Here is a 21,875-nt window from a genome sequence, read left to right as displayed (position 1 = left end):
TAATAACTAGTTACTATTGCCTCAATATCCAAATAAAATGGAACAAGTTCCATTACTTATTCAGAGGGCAGTTTAGTTCTTCATGAAATTTTCTGAAAACTATTAGAATCTTCGTACCTGTGACAGACAAAGCTGTTGAGCCCTCTCAACATAACCATTCGTTAATTTATTATCATGATCATCATCCTTATCCTCTTAAAACAAAATAAGGAAATAAAATATGAAGGTACAGCCAAAGAGGATTACTGAAAAAGCTCGGATAACTGACAGTGGAGGAAACCTCCACTCTTTCCCATTGTCCAGACAATTTCCATCACATGAATTAGAGCATCCATCTCTCCAGTTCTCTCTTACCCTACCTCTTTTCCATCTTTAAACAGGCTGCCTGTAGGAGCTTCAACTCAATCCTTATTGATCCCCATTCTCTTCTTCAGTATTTAGGAGGGTGAGGTTACAGGATACGAGTTATTTTTGTTTTGAAGAGCATTTTAACAGTGTTTCTTAATATCCCCTATACTAATATTGAGAAATGGAATGAGTCTTGCTTCCTTTTCTTTTCTTTTCTTTTCTTTTTTTTTTTTTTCCAGTCCTGGGCTTGAGCTCAGGGCCTGAGCACTGTCCTTGGCCTTTCTCAAGGCTAGAACTCTACCACTTGAGCATCAGCACCACTTCCGGCTTTTTCTATGTATGTGCTATCAAGGAATTGAACCCAGGTCTTCGTGCATGCTAGGCAAGCACTTTAACCACTAGGCCAAACTCCCAGCCCTCTTGCTTGCTTTTCAAACACCAATGTAGTTTTCCTTCCTTCTTTCCTTCCTTCATCCTTTCTCTGTCCCTCCCTCCTCCTTCTTTTACTCCTCTTCTTCCTCCTCCTTCTCCTTCTTTCCTTTCTTCCTTCCTTTTTTCCTCTTTTCTTCCTTCTTTCCTTTCTTTTCTTCTTTCGTCCACCCTCCTCCCTCCCTCCTCTCCCTCCCTTCCTCCCTTCCACTCCCTCCCTCTTTCTCTTTCTTCCTTTCTCCTCCCTCCCTCCCTCTTTCTCTTTCTTCCTTTCTTCCTTTCTTCCTTCCTTTCTCCTCCCTCCCTCCCTCCCTCCCTCCCTCCCTCCCTCCCTCCCTCCCTCCCTCCTTCTCTCCCTCTCTCTCTCTCTCTCTCTCTCTCTCTCTCTCTCTCTCTCTCTCTCTCTCTCTCTCTCTCTCTCTCAAGCAGAAAAGCAGTGTTTTCCTATAAACAATTCAATCTTGGACTTCCTCCCAGCTTACTCAAACTCTAGTTGACCTTTACAATAATATTTTTTCATTCTCTTAAATTTAATTTAAAAATACTACAAAAGTCTAAAATATATTACTAGGAAATTAGTTTAAATGACATAAACACAAAGTGTTATACTCCAAACAAACCTTTGTTTTCTAATGAGAATATCAATCATCATTAAAGAATTATATACTTTACATCTTGTAGTCCCAAGAAGGCTTAGATTTGTCTATTCAGGAAGCAGTTTGACTATATTTAAAATGTAAAATTTTTAAACTTTTGTTTGAAGACCCTATTTGCTCAGTTCAGAATTCTCAATAAATACTTTCAGTCTCTCCTTAATGGCTTCAGAGAGTCACAAGGAAACACTTCTTAAAATGATATTGCCTAAATAATTTAATATAAATATGTTTATTTATCATCACTATTTCATTGTCTTATTTGTGCTAAAACATTAATCTTTCAAATAAACTAGAAAAAATGATGTAGAATAGAGGACTAATTTTAAATGTAGGGAGTGTTCACAGCAACAATAACCAGTCCTAGAAAAGTCAGAAGAAACCCATAGTGAGGGTTTGAGTTAAGATTCCAGAGCCCTGGAGATCTCACCTTCCCATGAGCACCATGAAGGCAAGCTTTTCTTTTCTTTTTTTCATATATTTTTTATTGTAATTAATAGAAGGGCTACATGATATTTGCCAGATAGATGGTGCATTAATTCCCATACATTGATACCCTTTCACATGTCTTGGTCCCCATTTTGCTCCCTCCCACCCCCACCCCTCATCTTGTTTTCCCCCCTTCCCTATCCAATTTCATATAACCAAATACAAATATATCCGATATTCAGGTAACAAAGTGAGATACTGTAACAATATGAGATAACCAAGGGACAGCAAAAGAGATGAGAGATAACATAGTACCTTAAGGACAACAATCATTCATTATATGCCTTATGTTTCTATATCCTAGAGATCCTTTCATTCAGCATCCTACTATATGTCCTTTTGTATCAAGGTTTTGCTCTATTGCAAATCTCTGCTAGGAGAGCCCAAGGTTTCTACTGATTATGACAAATGAGGGAAACTATTGAGCCTAAGTTCCTTTGAGTCTGGCTTACTTGACTTAATATGATCTTTTCTAAGTCTTTCCATTTCCTAACAAATGGGGCAATGTCATTCTTTCTGACAGCAGTATAGAATTCCCTTGTGAACGAATACCACATCTTGTTGATCCACTCATCAACTAAGGGACATCTAGGTTGGTTCCATATCTTTGCCATGGTTAATAGTGCTTCAATGAACATTGTTGTGCTGGTGGATTTAGTATGTCTTTGTTTCTGGATGATTGGGTAAATGCCAAGTAGTGGAATTGCTGGGACATAGGGGAGCTCTATGTTTTGTCTTTTGAGGCACTGCCATACTGCTTTCCATAGTGGTTGAATGAGTTTGCACTCCCACCAACAGTGTAGTAGTGATCCCTCCTGGCCACATCCCCTCCAGCATCTGTTGTTATTAGTTTTCTTGATCCTGGCCATTCTAACTGGAGTGAGGTGGAATCTCAGAGTTGTTTTGATTTGCATTTCTTTTATGGCCAGAGATGTTGAGCATTTCTTCATGTGTCTATAGGCCATTTTTGTTTCTTCTTCAGAGAAGACTCTCTTTAAGTCTTTGGCCCATCTTTTAATGGGATGGTTGTTACTTTGGAGATTAGTTTTGGATTGATTCAATTTATTGAGCTGTTGATATATTTTAGATATTTTGTATGGTTGGTAAAGATCTTCTCCCACTCTGTAGGCTTCCTAATTAGTTTACTAGCTATGTCCTTTGCCATAGGAGTTTAGCCTAGTGGTAGAGTGCTTGCCTAGTATGCACAAAGACCAGGGTTCAATTCCTCAGTTCCACATACACTGAAGGCAAGCTTTTCAATTGAGCCCTGTTTCTTAATTTCTAAATTAGTACTCCAGTAAAGTACTAGGCTGATTTCCCTTTACCTCCTTAATATCAATCATTTCACAAAACTATTCATAGTCTCTAATCTAATGATTGATAGGATCGGTTATCTTCTTGAGATTATCTAAAATAGCTTCAATGAAATCTGAAGATGTATGGTGTCTCTTTTTGGGTAGTTGTAGGATTTGAACTCAAGATTTAAGTGTCCTAAGTATGCCTTAGTCAACCTTCAATTCTTCCTACCTTAATTATTTTTCTGATAGGATCTCACATTTTTTCCAAGCCAGCAATTCTCTTACCTACACGATCCTACATATCTAATTGAATACCGATCTACCTGGTTGTTTAACTGCAATGTAGCCTTATTAACATTGCGTCTCAGCTAGTTCTACATATCAATCTTCCTGATTTCACACAGGGTACAGAACAAATTATATTAACTCTAAAAATCATACTATGATTTTTAGAAATTATTCTATATGAAATTATTTAACTCTTTTTAGTGTACAAAAGTATATAAACATTCTTATTCTTAGATCCACGGGGGGATTTTTATTTTTACTTCATCTCACAGTCCTACATTGTTGGACTCTCTGGCAGCTCTCAACTCATTTTGTTCTCAGTCTAATGCAACTGGACTTTTTATTTGTATTTTCACCCCAACCTAGAGAATTTTGAAATATTTAAATTAGTAAAGACTATATTAATTTTCTCAAAATGGTTTTAGATTATATCTGGAGTGCTTCTTTTTTTTTTTGCCAGTCCTGGGCTTGAGCTCAGGGCCTGAGCACTGTCCTTGGACTTTCTCAAGGCTAGAACTCTACCACTTGAGCCTCAGAACCACTTCTGGATTTTTTTCTATGCATGTGGTACCAAGGAATTGAACCCAGGTCTTTGTGCATGCAAGGCAAGCACTCTACCACTAGGCCAAACTCCTGGCCCTGGAGTGTTTCTTAAAGACAAAAATAAGACTAGAGTTGATATTTCTAAAAATCATCTAGTGGCTTGTAATCTTCATTTATCCTAAACAATAAATTTAATAAATGCATAAATGCATAGTTAATTAAGGCAATTCATGAGGAATTTAAGAAACAATATGAAGACACAAAATGAGAAGAATTTAATTCCTTGTATAACCTTATCCCATTCCGTATGTTATTGTAATTTATTTTTATAGCTCCTTAGAGCGAATCTGGGAACTTTTCTTTATAAAATTCACTGCTACTGAACAATGTTCCCTATATTATCCATTAGTGTTGTTATTCTATTAAAAACTACATCTTTTATGTTTTATTTCAAAGTAATCTCTGACTCTTCTGTGAATTTTAATTTGCTATGCTAGCTGACAGGCTTAAAAGTGAAACTCCATTTTCAAGTTTCATCATAGATTGCCTATAAGCAACTGAATAATGGATTCTCAAACCAAATTTACCTGATCATTCAAAGTACTTAATGTCTTCTTCTAAATTTTATCCTGCTACACTATTATTTTAACTTTTTTGTAGAAAAACATTCTAGGTTGCAAAATAAGAAGTAAAATAAACCTATCAAATTCATATGCATTTGAAAATGTGTTTATAGTATCTATGGGACAGTGATAACAAATTAACAAGACTTTTAGCTTAAATGGTGAACTATTACATTTAATTTTAATTACTTGGGTGACATGTACATAATGTGTCAGAGGTTGATAGTATATTATACAGAAAAAAACTCTGATTTAAAAAAAACTTTTCAATTAGTACAAGGCTTTGATGTGGATACATTTGCATTTTGATTGTTCCATTTTGTTTTGAGAAGTAATTTAGTTTCTCTTCTATTTCATTCAGGATAAAAACCTTTGATAGGAATGCCAGTAAATAAGTCTCTGAAAACTAATGAACATTTCAACCTGAAACTCTTGTTTTGTTTTGTTTTGAGATGATCTGTCTGTGTAAACAAGGCTGATCTGAAACTCATCATCCTCTTATCTCATTCTCTTGAGTGCTAGAATTACAGGCATGTGTCAGGCTTATAAATTATTATTTGTTAAGGTACTGGAGATAACTAGAATAATATATTGAAAGATTATTGGAAGACATTTGATATTCAATTATTTTGAACACAATTTTTATAAATTTATTAACTATGCCAGAAAAATGGAAGGTGTTTTGCATTGAAATATATCCATTTTTTGCTCAATAAATATCTCTCTTTTTTGTCATGGATGGGGCTTGAACTCAGGCTTGGCACTGTCCCTGAGCTCTTCTGCTCAAGGCTACTACCCTACCATTGAGCCACAGCATCACATTCTGTTTTCTGGTGGTTAATGAATAAGAGTCTCACAGACTTTGGTACCTGGGCTGGCTTTGAAGTGTGATCTTCAGATCTCAGCCTCCTGAATAGCTAAGATTACAGGCGTGAGCCACCACATCCAGCTAATAAATATTTCTTGAATGATTACTATATGCAAGAACTGATATTGAAAAAATAAGTATACTGACCAAAACAGATACTACCAAGTGGTAGAGTGCTTGCCTTGCAAGCACCACAGTACCACACACACAGAAAATTCCGGAAGTGGTGCTGTGGCTCAAGTGATAGAATGCTGGCCTTGAGATAGCCCAAGGACAGTGCCCGGGCTCTGAGTTCAAGCTCCAGCACTGGCAAAACAAAACAAAACAAAGCAAAACAAAAAGCAGACACTCCCTAAGTTTGGAAGGTTTATAGACTTCCAAAGAAGATAACTTAAATCTGATTTTGCAAAAATACATTGATACTTACTTGACACTGTATTGAAATGAACTTCACAACTTGGGGAGAGAAATATATAGGGATAAGTGGGAGAGGATGTGGAATGGGTAATAATGTTTAAAAATAATTGTACTCATTACCTTATTTATGTAACTGTAACCCCCAGCTCAACACCTTCCAACAAAGATATTTTTAATGTTTTCTTTTAGTTAGTATTTTAAAAAAGTACTAACAGGAAGTAGTGTTGTTGCTCTACTGATAGAGTACTAGCCATGAACAAAAGAAGCTAAGGGACATGACTAAGTTTGAATTTTATTTCTAATTATAAGTAGGTAACAATGTGATATATATCTAATCAGGGTTAAGTAGTAATAGTGGTGTACTTGATGTTTATGAATTAATTATTTATTAGTATATTCAAACCTGCACTACCCTTATTACAAGTGAGTAATTGGATGTCTTCAGAGCTAAAAATAGCACAACACTGAGTAAAATGATACAGATACAATTTAAACATAACAGTGCTATGTTGGTTGATATATTGGAAGTGCTAATTGGTGTTTACCAATACTTGGAGGTTTTAGTACTTTCTGTGTACATGATACTCTACTACTTGAGCCATGAGTCCAGCCTCATGTTGTTTTGCCTATTTTCAAGATAAGGTCTTACTTATGCTCTGGTTTGATTCAATTATTATCTTCCTACATACAGTTCAATGAGATGTTGGAAATGGCAGAAATTTATCATTACATGCAGCCATTTTTGCTTTACCTTTAGCTCAGTTAACAATTACACACTACCATGCCCAGACACTGATTGAGATGAAATCTCAGAAACTGCTTTTTTACTTTGCCATCTTCAAACCTTGGTCTCTCATCTATCCCTTCTACATATTTATAACACCATGATAGTTCTGTTTTCAACTTTTTAAGATAATTATCTTATAACCTACAATAAACAGAGTCATTTTTAACATGCATAATATACGATTGAAGTATTATTTCCTTGCATTTGAACATAACAAAGATTGAGAATCTGGATCAGAGTCTTAGCTGTGGAAAAACTTAATATGGATGAATAGACAAGTAAGAATTGTTGGCCTTAGATATAAAGTTCCACCAATCCAGTAAAGCTTTTTTCCTATTTTCATCAATATTTTCCTATATATCTTGCAGGGTTTACTCTAATATATTGACAGAAAGACTTTCCTTTGTCTATTAACAGCACAATTTTTTGTATGAATCAATGTATTGGTTCTTTTCACAATCTACAATGAAGGTTAGACTTAGATTATCTGATTGAAAACCAATATGACCTGTCTGAAAGTGGATCAAGTACTTGGGAGTCAAGATTAGGCGGATTGTGATTCTAGGCCAGCCCAAGTAGCAAAGTCAACAAGACCCCATTACAGCAGAAACATGGTTATGCAGGGTTCACCATTGTAATAGGAGTAAGGTTCTGGTTGTGAAGGCCAAAATTTGAGACATTATTTCAAAAATGTATAGCTCAAAGAAAGCATGGAGGTGTAGCACAAGTGATAGATTGCCTCCCTATCAAGCATGAAGCCATGGATTCACACCGCCTAAAGGGGAAACAGAAGAAAAAACTAATCCAAAGAGTATAAATCATTTAGTTTTGTTTTTCAGAAATGAAAATGGAAAATAAAAATGACTCAATATGTATGCTTAATTACAGAATAGCCATTTTCTACTGCAGATCATCTGTGATGTTTGGAAGATGTTACTTATGAAGAAATTATACATACATCATCATTTTTAGAGTGGCACTAAGAGCTCAAAATCTTTTAACTCCCATTTTCTATATCAGGAATAAAAAAGGTTCTCTCCCTAGTTCTCCCTAACCTAACACTGTTGTACTAAAATAAATCCTTGATACCTTTTTAAAAACAACAAAGAATGTGATCTTTACAAATTGCAGGATTTTATGTGATATCTTAGATATTAGAAAAAATAAATAATTTAGATAGCAATTCAAAGCCATATTTCCCACATGGTAATATTCTAATAAGTATATTTATATGTGTGTGTTTTAATCTTAGATTTCAGACTGAACTGAATTATGATGTACTGGAAGTTCATGATGGGCCAAACCTTCTGTCACCCTTGCTTGGATCTTACAATGGCACACAGGTGCCTCAGTTTCTGTTCAGTAGTAGTAATTTTATATACCTTCTGTTTACAACGGACAACAGCCGTTCCAACAATGGCTTCAAGATTCATTATGAAAGTAAGTCATTACAAAATATTTTTATTTCCCCACTTAGTTTGCTCTATGTTTGATACTATCAGCTACTAAAGAACTAACAGACTTGTCACTTTTGAAAAATAAAACTTTCTTTGATTTGTAAGAATGCTATGCTTTAGAAAGGGTATGTTTTAGTATATTTAACAATAGATTTTCCAACATTATCTATCCAGAAACATTATGAGAGGAAATAACATGGAAATGTTAGGAGTACCAAATCATTCTTCAACAATGACTTTGCATACCAATTATTTCAGGTGGTTTTAGAAAGCAAACCTTAGGTGGTAAATGTTAGGTGTAACATTTGAAAATGACATGTTCTTTTCTCATTTCCTCTAAAGTTTAATTATTCTTTCATATTTTATTCACATGAACTGCATTCATATTTGATTTCAAAAATCATTTTTATTTCTATAAACCATTAAAAGTTGTATTACCACTGAATGGTAGTATACATAAGCTTTAAGAACTCATTAAAGATACTGCTATCAACAAAGTGTATGTTGTAGAAAAATAATCCACTTATGTTTTAGTATAGATTTTCCTCCTAGGAAAAATCACTTCTGTTTATGATGTTATATTGCTTGAAATACAAAACCAAACACAAATTCCCAGGAATCATGGAAGCAATCCCACAAGAGCACTGAAGGAGGGCTGTGTTCGTTCTTCTTGGATATCCAAATATTAGATAAATGGATTTAGAGCAAGCCTATTAACCCAGATGTCCATTGCCAAACGCATATTTAGATATACACATGTCTAAATATAGTTCCAGTTTTATTTATGTAATTTGGTACACATCGAAAAGAATGTGTAATTCTGGTAATATTTGTTCTACTCTGTCGATATCATGTAGTGCTATCAGAAATTCTAATGTAATGAGGGAGATTTCATTATGGGAAGGGAATTAAAAAGAGGAATCAAAGATACATGAGGATTTCAAATCCTTGGGTGACTGGAATGCAATTGGTTATCCAAGAAAAGCAATGATGTGGATTAAAATAAACAACACATTTTTATTTTTTAATGTGTCATTAAAATACAGTAGATTTTAAATATATTAATCAAGATATGTGTTTTTAAATATATTTATCACAAAAATATTATTCTTGTACACTTTAGTTACATTATATTATTTTCATTTAAATTTTGATAGCTATTACAAATAAGTTCCTTATAATATGAATGAGACAATGTCAATGTAGCTTTCAAAATATTAGCTGTAAGCTATTGGAATAGAGAAACAATAATTTTTCATTACTTAACTTTCTCATTTAGAGAAATTAAGATTATTATTCATTATGGCTTACACCAGTGGCCCTCACCTGGGGCATTTTGTACTCAGAGGATAGATGGCAACATCATAACACTTTTTGATTGCACTGAATAAAGAAAGTCAAGAGAGACTGTTTAACTCAGTAACTACCTTACAAAGAACACTCCAAACAAACATTTGCCTACTTAAAATATCAATCATGTACAGGCTAAGAAACTATATCACACTAAGTGAAAAATTCTCATGGTAAAATCTCATTATTGGGATATGCTTCCATACAGACTAATGAAAACACTTCCAACTAGCCACTATAAATATCAGACTGTTTATTTTGAAAGATACTGATAAACTTTTCACATAAGGCAAAATAATTCTACTATAATTTTCATTCTCTTAGTGCTCAAATGAAATAAAATTCTCCAGTATTTTAAATAAGCTGGAATATGGTAAGTTCAAGGACAATTACTGCTATATAAATGTATATATGAAATTTATAGTAATGAACAATTTGACAAATAACTATATGTTTTCATCAGGTCCTTAATCTTCCTTGATTTTGATTCATCCTAGAAAATAGAAAAAAAAACCTAGAATAAAAGCAAAAAAATCTAGAAAATAGAAAAGGATTGCTTAATTAGATTTATTTTAGAGAAAACAGCCAGTATATTCATTTATTTGTAAAAAAAATCATGATTATTTGAAGAAATAGGAATCATTTCCAGCAAATCTGAATCCCATTACATACACTCTATGTGTCGTTGCCTTTGTTTGTCAGGTGTCACGGTAAACACCTATTCTTGTCTGGACCCTGGCATCCCAGTGCATGGACGTCGTTATGGTCATGATTTTTCTATTGGATCCACTGTTTCATTTAGCTGTGACCCAGGATACCGGTTGAGCCATGAAGAGCCCCTTTTATGTGAGAAAAACCACTGGTGGAGCCATCCGCTCCCAACCTGTGATGGTAAGAACCCACCAAATAGGCAAACTTTGCCCAACACACAAAGCTATCCATTTTCATACACTTTAATGTTGAATTTCAGGCAATTTTGGTTAGGAAAGCAATGAAAGGTATTCTATGCTCTTTAATTTTTATATGTACATGCTTATGTAAGCATTTTAAGAGATATTGTGGACTCCTGGACAAAGTTATCACTGAAAATGCAAAGTTGGTGTGAGGCAAATGCATGGAAGGAACACAGGATTTGGTTCATACCCACCAATGTAATACTTTCAAGTAGAAGCCTCTTCTTCCAGAAGCCTAGGTAGTTTTGCAGAAGCAGGACAATTCACATAGACTAACCTATGATTGAAAGTTCCTACCAATAGTAAATAGTATGATATTGTTCTTTACGTCTTTGATTTATATGAGAAAAATAAAAGGTTTAAACACAGACTTCAGTTTTCAGAAATAAATGGCAATATGGTGACAAAAACAACTTTTTCTGAAATTAAGAAGTGTCTTCATACTTGCTTTAAAAATAATATTCTGTCAGAGGCCGGGAGTTTGGCCTAGTGGTTAAAGTGAAGACCTGGGTTCGATTCCTCGGTACCACATACATAGAAAAAAGCCGGAAGTGGTGCTGAGGCTCAAGTGGTAGAGCTCTAGTCTTGAGAGAAAGTCCAAGGACAGTGCTCAGGCCCTGAGCTCAAGCCCAGGACTGGCAAAAAAAAAAAAAATTCTGTCAATCTATGCAATTTCTTAGGTCTGGGCTTAATAGCTACTATTTACAATGTGATTTCTAATTCCTGCAATTGCTGTTTTTATTTATTTTTACTTTTTAACAGTACTGGGATTTACATTCAAGGTCTTGCCCACATGAGGCAAGGATTAGAGCACAAGAGCCATTGGCACAGCCTTGTTTCCATCCTTTGTTTGAAAAAAGGATCTTGTGTGTTATCCTGACCAACCTAAGTCATTATCCAATTTAGTCTTTTTGCATAGCTGACATGAATGACATGGAAGATATATGTACTGCCTTTTATGTTGGTTAAGATGGGGTTGTACATAAGTCTATGTAAGTATATTTATATTATAAATATACATTAATGGACAGGGAATTTGGCCTAGGGGTAGAGTGTTTGTCTAGCATGCATGGAGACCTGGGTTTAATTCCTTGGTATCACATATATAGAAAAAGCCAGAAGTAGTCCTGTGTCTCAAGTGGTAGAGCCTTAGCCTTGAGAAAGCCCAAGGACAGTGTTCAGGCTCTGAATTCAAGCCCAAGGACAAGGAAAGAAAGAAAGAAAGAAAGAAAGAAAGAAAGAAAGAAAGAAAGAAAGAAAGAAAGAAAGAAAGAAAGAAAGAAAGAAAGAAAGAAGGAAGGAAGGAAGGAAGGAAGAAGGAAGGAAGGAAGGAAGGAAGGAAGGAAGGAAGGAAGGAAGGAAAGAAAGAGAAAGAAAGAAAGAAAGAAAGAAAGAAAGAAAGAAAGAAAGAAAGAAAGGAAGAAAGGAAGGAAGGAAGGAAGGAAGAAAGGAAAGAGAGAAAGAGAGAAAGAAAGAAAGAAAGAAAGAAAGAAAGAAAGAAAGAAAGAAAGAAAGAAAGGGAGAGAGAAAGAAAAAAGGGAGAGAGAGAGAGAAGAAGGAAGGGAGGAGGAAGGGAGGAAAGAAGGAAGGAAGGAAAGGAGGAAGGGAGGAAGGAAGGAAGGAAAGGAGGAAGGGAGGAAGCTTACTTTACATTCGCAGTTCTATCATATTTTTGAAAGGTTTTATTAACACTGATTTTTACATAATATTTCAAATGTCATGTTTAACAAATGAGTATTCAGGAAGGGAATCTCTACATGCAATCACTGCCACATAAATTTTAGAACATAATTAAAATTAAGCTGGGGCTTTGTATGTCATAGATACATATCAATCTATAAAATACAACATTTCTATAGAGTATATATCCCATCATAGATTTTTATGTCTACATAGTTTTATGTTTGTATCTCCAAGATCATGTCCATAACCTTGTGTATCTAAATATTGAGCCCTCGCTCTTATACTGTTTGGATCTAATAGCCACATATTAAGGATACTATGCACCTTCTGTTCCTTTAGTCTTGACTTGTCTCACTGAACATGATTCACTCTAGATTCATCCACTTCCCTGTAAATGCCATTATTTTATCTTGTCTGTTGGCTATGTAGAATTCCAATGTATATATGTACCACAGTTTTTTGTATCCATTCATCTGTAGTGAGGCATCTGGGTTGTTTCCATTGCTTGGCTATTGTGAATAGTGCAGAGATGAACATGGCTCAACAGGTCTCCTTATCATACCTGGGTTTTGATGCTCAGAAGTGGTATGCCGAAATCATAGGGAAGGCCCATTTTCAGTTCTTTAAGAAACCTCCACATCGCTTTCCATAGTGGCTGAACTTGATTACAATCCCATCAGCAGTGCAGAAGGGTTCCTCTTTCTCCACAACCCTGTCAGCATTTGTTGTTGTCTAGTTCAGACTATTGGCCATTCTAATTGAGGAAAGTTGGTATCTTAGGGTTGTTTCTATTTTCATTTCCTTTACAACTATGGATGATGAGGATGTTTTTCATGTTTTTCCCCCATTTTAACCTCTTCTTTTAATAAGTCTCTCTTTAGTTCCCTTGCCCATTTAGTGATTGTTTCTTTGGGTTTGGGGACCTTATTTTCTTGAGTTTCCTATAGATACTGGATATTAAGCATTTGTCCAAAGTATTATTGGTAAATATCTTTTCCCAGTTGGTTGGATGTCTTTCTACTTTAGTAGCTATGCCTTTATCTTGGATTGTCTGTGCATAATTTATTTTTTTTTTATGTAGCCTCATTTGTTGAGTCTCTCTTCAATCTGTTGTGACACTGGAACTATGTTCAGGAAGTTTTTGCCTGTGACTATGAATTCCAGTGTCTTTCCTACTCTATCATGTAGCAGTTTCAGGGTTTCAGGTCTGATATTGAGGTCTTTGATCCATTCTGAGTTAATGCTTATGCATGGTGAAAGACTGTGATAAATTTTTAGTTTTCTGCATGTGGCTGCCTAGTTTTTCCAGCACCAGTAACTTAAGAGGCTGTGTTTATCCCACTGTATATCTCTGGCTCCTTTGTTGAATATAACTTGACTATAGGTATGTATTTTTATTTCTGGATCTTCTATTCTGTTCCATTGATCTTCTGGTCTATTTTTTTGTGCCAATACCATATTGCTTTTGTTATTGTGCCTCTTTAGTAGAGTTTGAAGTCTAGTATTGTAATACCACCTGCATTTCTCTTTTTGTCTAGAACTGCTTTGGCTATTCTAGGTCATTTTTTTTCAATTTATTTATTATCGAGGTAATGTCACAGTCCTGTGATTATTTTTTTCTAATTTAATTGTCTAGCAAAGGTGATATACAGAGAGGTTATAGTCATATAAGTAAATTAATTAGTAATCACTTTCATTTTCTCCAAATTTCTCCTCTGACTCCCCTCTTCACCCAACCTATAAAGTTCATTTCCAACATATGTCTAATGAATATCACTGTTGAACTGGTTTACCCTTTATCCCACCTTTTCTGTGATACACATTGCCCCTCCCCAAATCAGATAAATTTATATACAAGATAAAATGTACAGAAATCAACCACAATGACAACAAAGAGTAAATCTAAGGAGAACAAAAGAAAAAACAGAAATATCTTCAAATAATATTTTTTAAAATCCCCCCAAATCTCTTGTTTCCATTTCTTGGAGTTCATTTCAATAAGCATCTTTTATATGGTCATGTGTACTAGCCATTGAGTTATTACAAACCTCTCTAAGAATATCCTCTTGTATTCTCACTGTGTAATACTTAGAGTTCTGTTTAACTAATCATGTCCCAATGTATTTGTCTTTTAATATTCATTGGATTAAGTTGTAGATTTGTAGACATATTCTAGTTATTAAAAATGAAGGATGCCATGCAACCTATCTATATTTCTTTGGATCTGGCTTACTTCACTTAATATAAATATTTCCAAATCTTTCTTTTTCATTATGAATGAAGCAATGACATTGTTTCTGATAGAAGTATAGAATTTCATTGTATATATAAACAACATTTTCTTCATTCATTTATCCACTGAGGGGCATCTGAGTTAATTCCATATTTTAGCTGTGGTAAATGATTCTGCAGTGAACTTGGTTGTGATGGTGGCATTGGTGTGGGTTGGTTTATGGTCATTTGGGTAAATGCCCAGGAGTGGGATAGCTGTGTCATAGGGAATCTCGATATTTTAGTCTTTTAAGGAACTTTCATACTGCTTTCCTGAGTCATTGAACAAATTTACAATCCCACCAATAGCGTAGTAACTTTCCCTTTTGATCACACCTAGGCCAATATTAGCTATTATTTGTTTTCTTCACAATGGCCATTCTAACTAGAGTAATGTAGAATCTCAATGCTGTCTTGATTCACAATTAGGTTATAGCCATGAATGTTGAGAATTTCTTAATGTGTTATTGGCCAGTTTTATTTCTTCTTTGAATAAGTCTCTAATTCTTTAGCCTACTTATTGATGGGTTTTTGCTTCCTTGAGGATTTGATTTTCAGTGTTTAATTTTTTGAGTACTAAGTATATTTTTGATATGAGGCCTTTATCTATTGTACAGCTAGTGAAGGTCTCCCAATCAGTGAGCTTTCTGTTTACCTTGCTAGCTGTGTATTTTGCCCTGCAATATGAGTTGTGCAATTACATTTATCCTTTCTTTGGTTTGTTGTGGTTATGACAGAAACCCCACTTTATCTGATCTTGGTAGATAGAAATTTTCTGTTCAACTCTTCAAATTTTAGAAAACTAAAATATAAATACTTCCTATAGCTCATTACAAATACAAATTCAAATATTTTCCAGAATATTTTCATCTCCTCTGTTGATTTTCTTTATGTATTTACGTAACTCTTTGATCACAGCTTGTCTTTTTCCAGTGGGAAATTGCAGTAGAGATTATACTCTCCAGAGCATATAGTTTTATAAACTTGTATGTTCAGAATTAAAAGTAATTATTGTTCCAATTAGAAAAATCCAAGGAAAGGAATCTGATTGGTCCAAACTTGAGTGATTGAGTGGTTGCCACAGTAAGCCATTTGATTTGTCTAGGTCAAAGTTCCCTCCTCAGTGCTCAAAATAAAGAAAGCAATATAATGGATAAAATGTGTCACTTCCTAATAAACAATGTGGTTAACATGGGAAAAGAAAGTTTGTCAAGAAAGAATATAAAAGCTACCCTATTAGAATAAACAGGCCAGGCACTGGTGAATCACACCTTTAATCTTAGCATATAAAGAGGTTGAGAGCTGAAGCTCACAGTTGAAAGTCAGACCCAAGCTGGGTATGGTAGCTCATGCCTGTAATCCCTAGCCACTCAGGAGGCTGAGATCTGAGGATCAAGGTTCAAAGCCAGTCCAGGCACAAAAGGATCTGAGACTCTTATCTCCAATTAACCTCTAGAGAAAGGAAAGTGGGGCTTGGCTCAAGGGTAGGGTGGGAGCCTTGAGCTGAAGAACTCAGGGATAACACTCAGGCCCAGGAGTAGGGTGGTAGCCTTGAGATGAAGAGCTCAGAGACAATTCCAAGGCAGAGATCAACCCCATGACCCACCAAAAAAAAAAAAAAAAAAAAAAAAGGAAAGAAAGAAAGTCAGACCCAGCAGGAAATTCCATGAGACTATTAACTTGAATGAAACATCAGAAGTCTAGAAGTGACTCAAGTGGTACAGTACAAGCCTTGAGCAAAAATACTCAAAGAAAGCACTCCGACCCTTTGTTCAGGTTCAGGCCTCAGCACTCACACATTTGTGATGATGATGATGATGATGATGATGATGATGATGATGACTAATGTTGAATGCTACAGACATATTAAAATTTTATCAATGTTCGAGTCTAATATAGGCAGTTTTTTTTTCAGAAATCACACAGGATCTATCATCTCCTACTAGTGTATCTATTACCAACCTTAAACTCAATTTTTGACACACATAAGCCAACTCCCATTAAAGTTATTACACATTATAATCCTACATCAAATATGCTTAATGGCTCACATTTCTTGGAGATGAAAATTTAAGTTACTACTCATGAAATTTGTCATTGTTACTGAGGTGGATGTCAGGTGGACTAACTGTATATCCTACATGCTTTTCATTTGTTTACTTATTTATTTAAATTCTTCTGTTTATCTTTCGGTTTTGGGATATAGGTACAGTGTCTTTTGTAGCCAAAGCTAGCCTCATACTTATAAGTTGCTTACTTTAGCCACCTGTGTATAGGAATTACACAACATCTGGATTGGTCAAGATGCATTACCCTCATAAATGGCCATGTTGAATTGAAATTTCTTTTTAAAAATATATTTTTTATTTTAATTAAGTGGCTACATAAAGGATTTATGATACTACAGATCAATTTGTGAATACAACTATTGGTCAAGGTTACCCCTTTTAGCATTCCCATTCACCCACCCAACCTCATCCTTTCCCTAATTTCCTTAACTTTAGGTTATGTATTAAATTTTTTTGTCATCAAAAGAAAGCAATTTATGTGTATGATGCATCCAGATCTGTGTCATCCCTTCATCATTTTCACTTCCCTTTAGACTACCCTTCCCTTATTTTTTACAGCTTTATGGTATTTAAAATTCATTCTTGCCTACATTCGACTCATTTGCAATCTTCATTTTTCTACTTCTCTTTCCTTGGCTCCCTTTCATGTACAACTACTTACAGATAATTCTTTTTATATAGAAAAGCAAAATTCCCGGATTTCTTAAATCTCTAACAATGTTTTTAGAAAGATTGCTTCATGCTATTTCTACCATCTTGATCTAGCTTCTATTCTCATTTCATAAGGAGTATAACTAGACAATGCAGAATTCTATTTAAATGTTTGAGCTTTTCATAAAGCAACTACTGGATATTTTCTCCCTGACCTAAAATCAGTAATCCACTATGACAAAATATGAGGTTAACACCAATTTGAAAGATAAATTGAAGCTAAATTTTTGGTATACAAATATTTTCATAATTCCTTATTTCATTTTATATTCCAATATATATGAATTTCATTCTATATAAAATAATAAGCAAAAGATCATATACAGTAGTTAAACAATAAAGTTTACCTTATGTGTTCATGTCAGTTAGGACCGAGGCTAATAAGATATTACTCTTACACATTTTTATCATCCAAAGAAGACTGGAAAATTTAAGAGAATCAAATGTCATTAGTATGAGAGAAATATTCAGTGATGAATTAAGTACTGTTAAAATTAATCCAACTTAACACAGGCTTCCTATTTAGCATTATGCTTTGTCCCAGTTCATTTTATCAGTGCATGTTAGTCACGCACTTATAATTGTTCAAGATGATAACGATATAGAGAAAATGCCTTTCAAAACATTTGCAATGTAAAATAGTCTCATTTGCAAATATGAAGGATTTCATTATGTTGATGAAAATGGTGAGGCTTTACCGGACTGAGGGAAAATTATTTCAATGACAAAATGATTGGCAAGATGGAAATTTGGCAGAGAGATCAGTTAAGGTACATTGACAAAAAAGTATATTGACAAGTTAGGTGTTTGGTGGTTTAAATGATAATTATTTGAAGATAAACACATTAACTGAATGTCTGCAAAAATAAATAACACCTTGGAGTATTTGTGTGTGTGTGTGTGTGAAATGAAGTCTTGCTCTGTTTTTTTTTTTGCTTGTCTTGAAATCCTGGGCCCAAGTGATCAAACTACATCAGATTCCTGAGCAACTGACACTGCAGGCCTGAAGTACTATGCTTAGTCCCTCATGATCCACTAGGATTGTATATTATTTGGGAAGGATTTCTTTAAATCAAACATAAATGAAAGACTTCATAAATTTGTTATTTTTTTCAATGGAAAACATAACTTTTAAGCTAGGAAAAATATTTGTAATTGATTCAAGAATCTGCTTAAGATCACATACTAAAATTGTTGCATTTTTCCTTTTATTTTGCGCACCATGAATAAAGGTTGTACTTTGTACAAGGTTGTAAAGAAAGTACATTGAGTTAGTAAAAACAAAATCTGTGGATTAGTGCCAGCTACTTCTGCATTCTCCATGTGCTTTGTCTTATTTTTAATAAAAAAAATTAGTGATGAATGGTAATTGCACCCTGTTTTAATAGATACAAAAATTCATATATTATCATACTATTAAATTGATCACTCAAACAAAAGAAACATATTCCCTACATCTCTGGAATTCTGTCATTAAATCATTTTTTTAAGATCTGCACACAATCCTAATTTTGCTAATTATAAAAATCATAGAGGCCAGGAGAGAGGCTTAGTGGTGAAAGTGCTTGCTGAGCGAACATGGAGATCCGGGTTCAATTCCTTGGTATCAAATACATAGAAAAAAGCCGGATGTAATGCTGTGGTTCAAGTTGTAGAGCTCTAGTCTTGAAAAAGCTGAAGGACAGTGCTCCATCCCTGAATTCAATCCTAAGTATTGGAAAAAGAATCATAGTAGTATGAGGTGGTCATCATTATTGTAGTACCTGTTAAAGAATATTCTTCTACATTTTTAAGTGCTTGTTTTGATATAAATTATTTGAATTTCTTTAACTTCTCACTTTCTTTTCTTCCATATATTTCTATTGTAATTAATAGAAGGGTCACATTATATTCACCAGAATGAAGGTGCATTAATTAAAATATATTGATACCCTTTCACATGTCTTGGTCCCCATTTCCCTCCCCCTACCCTACCCCTCATCTTGTTTTTCCCTCTTCCCTATTCTATTTCAAGTAACCAAATAAGCATATATACAATATATCAGATAACAAGGTGAAATACTGTAACAATATGAGATAATCAAGGGACAGCAAAACAAATGAGAGATGACATAGTACACTAAGGACAACAATCACTCATTATATGGCTCTTGTTTCTATATCATGGAGGTCTTTTCATTTAGCTGCCATACTATATGGCCTTATGTATCTAGGTTTTGTTCTATTGTAAATCTTTGCTAGGAGAGCCCAAGGTTTCTACTGATTATGACAAATGAGGGAAACCATTGAGCCTATGTTCCACTGAGTCTGGCTTACTTCACTTAATATGATTTTTTCTGTCTTTCCATTTCCTTACAAATGGGGAGATGTCGTTTTTCTGACAGCAGCATAGAATTCCTTGTGTACAAATACCACATCTTGATGATCCACTCATCCACTGAGGGGCACCTGGGTTGGTTCCATTCTTTGCTATGGTAAATAATGCTGCAATGAATATAGTTGTGCTCATGGATTCAGTATGTCCTTGTTTCTGAGCAAGGAGTGGAATTGCTGGGTCATAGTGGAGGTCTATGTTTAGTCTTTTGACAAACTGCCATACTGCTTTGTGTAGTGTTTGAACAAGTTTACACTCCAACAAACAGTGTAGTAGTGATCCCTCCTGGCCACATCCCCTCCAGCATCTGTTGTTATTAGATTTCTTGATCCTGGCCAGTCTAACTGGAATGAAGTGGAATCTCAAAATTAACTTCACACTTTCTAAGCAGATAGGTTGGTACAATACATGAAAATAAATAAGCAGAGAAACTATAGATAATATAGAAAATAAATTATCTTGCAAATTATCAGAAGATCACTAGGTACAGAAAATTTATAAACCCTTTCCTGGCACCTATGCACATTACACATACACAGTACTTCTCACTATACATCCTCACACACACAAAAATACAATGTAACACACTCTCCATGTGTGACATGCCCTTTCCTTTCCTCACAGACACACACTGACACAGATACAAGAAGACACACTCATAAGATTCCTAAGTTGTATTCTCCCTTCCATTCAACCTTCCACACATGCATACACTCACTCAAGATTTGTGTCGTCTACTTGCTCTACACGTACACGCACATGTAAACATGCACACAAATGCACACATACACAGTCCCCATGTGTCATGTTTTCTCCTCTACACACACACACACACACACACACACACACACACACACACACACACACACACACTGGGGTTTCAATGTGGCAAACTCTAAGAATTCCACTCCTCTATGTTTGGCAGTCTTCAAAATAGTTTATTTAAGCTGGGTGCCGGTGGCTCATGACTGTACTCCTAACTAATTAGGAGGCTAGAGATCTGAAGATTGAGGTTCAAAGCCAGCCTACTCATAAAGTCTGTCAGACTATTATCTACAGTTAACCACTGAAAAAACCAAAAGTGGCACTGTGCCTTAATTGGCAGAGTGGAAACCTTGAGCTGAAGAGCTCTGGCTGAGTGCCCGGGCACCCGGTTCAAGATCCATGACTGATTTAAAAATCTGCCCACATAAAAACATAGCTACTAAAGTAGAAATACAGCCAACCAACTGGAAAAGATATTTACCAATAATATTTTGGACAAATGCTTAATATCTACAGGGAACTCAAGAAACGAATTCCCCCCAAGACGCAAAGAACCAATCACTAAATGGGCAAGGGAACTAAAAAGAGACTTATCAAAAGAAGAGGTTAAAATGGCAGAAAAGCATATGAGAAAATGTTCTTCATTCATAGTTATAAAGAACATGAAAATAAAAACAACCCTAAGATACCACCTTACCCCAATTAGAATGGCCAAGATTCTGAACTCAGACAATGACAGATGCTGGCTGGGTTGTGGAGAAAAAGGAACCCCACTGCACTGCTGGTGGTATTGTAAGCAAGTTCAGCCACTCTGGAAAGCCATGTGGAGGTTTCTTAAAGAACTGAAAATTGACCTGTACGATCCCGACATACCACTCCTGGGCATCTATCCGGAACATCATAACCCACGATATGTTAAGGACACCTGCTTAGCTATGTTCATCTCTGCACTATAGCCAGGAGACTGAAACAATCTAGATGCCCTACTGCAGATGAGTGGATACAAAAATTGTGATATATACATGGAATGGAATTCTACATAGCAAACAGACAAGGTAAAATAATGGGATTTACAGGGAAGTGGATGAATCTAGAGCGAATCATGTTGAGTGAGACAAGTCAAGACCAAAGGAACAAAAGGCACATGATATCCTTAAAATGTGGCTTTTAGGTCTAAACAGTACAAGAGCCAGGACTCAATATTTGTATACCCAATGCTATGGACATGGTATTGGAAATATAAACACAACTACATAGACATGTAGACATAATGTTTTATTACATAGACTAATATGTATCTGTGACATAGACACCCTCAGCATAATTTTAATCATGTTCTAAAATCTAAGTGCCAGTGATTGTACACAGAAATTCCTTTCTTGAATACTTGTTTGTTAAATACGTCATTTGAAATATGATGTAAAAATCAATGTTAATAAATTCTTTAAATTAAAAAAAAATCAGCAAGGTTTATTCAAAAATAAGTTTTATCTTTATGA

At 34.9% G+C, this 21,875-nt stretch overlaps 1 protein-coding gene across 3 annotated transcripts in view; it reads left to right on the top strand.

Moving 5' to 3' along the window:
* Csmd3 (CUB and Sushi multiple domains 3) overlaps nucleotides 1–21,875 on the top strand; it is an 842,017-nt gene that overhangs the window by 507,399 nt on the left and 312,743 nt on the right. For all 3 annotated transcript variants that reach the window (XM_090339296.1, XM_090339294.1, XM_090339297.1), the window contains 2 exons: nucleotides 7,996–8,183; nucleotides 10,253–10,441. In XM_090339296.1, the coding sequence (XP_090195422.1) occupies nucleotides 7,996–8,183; nucleotides 10,253–10,441 (377 nt within the window). The remainder of the gene's footprint in view (nucleotides 1–7,995; nucleotides 8,184–10,252; nucleotides 10,442–21,875) is intronic.

The sequence above is a fragment of the Megascapheus bottae genome, chromosome 9 (assembly GCF_031878675.1).
Source record: "Megascapheus bottae isolate mThoBot1 chromosome 9, mThoBot2.hap1, whole genome shotgun sequence".
Classification (NCBI taxonomy): domain Eukaryota; kingdom Metazoa; phylum Chordata; class Mammalia; order Rodentia; family Geomyidae; genus Megascapheus; species Megascapheus bottae.
This window is presented reverse-complemented; position numbering and strand designations above follow the sequence as displayed.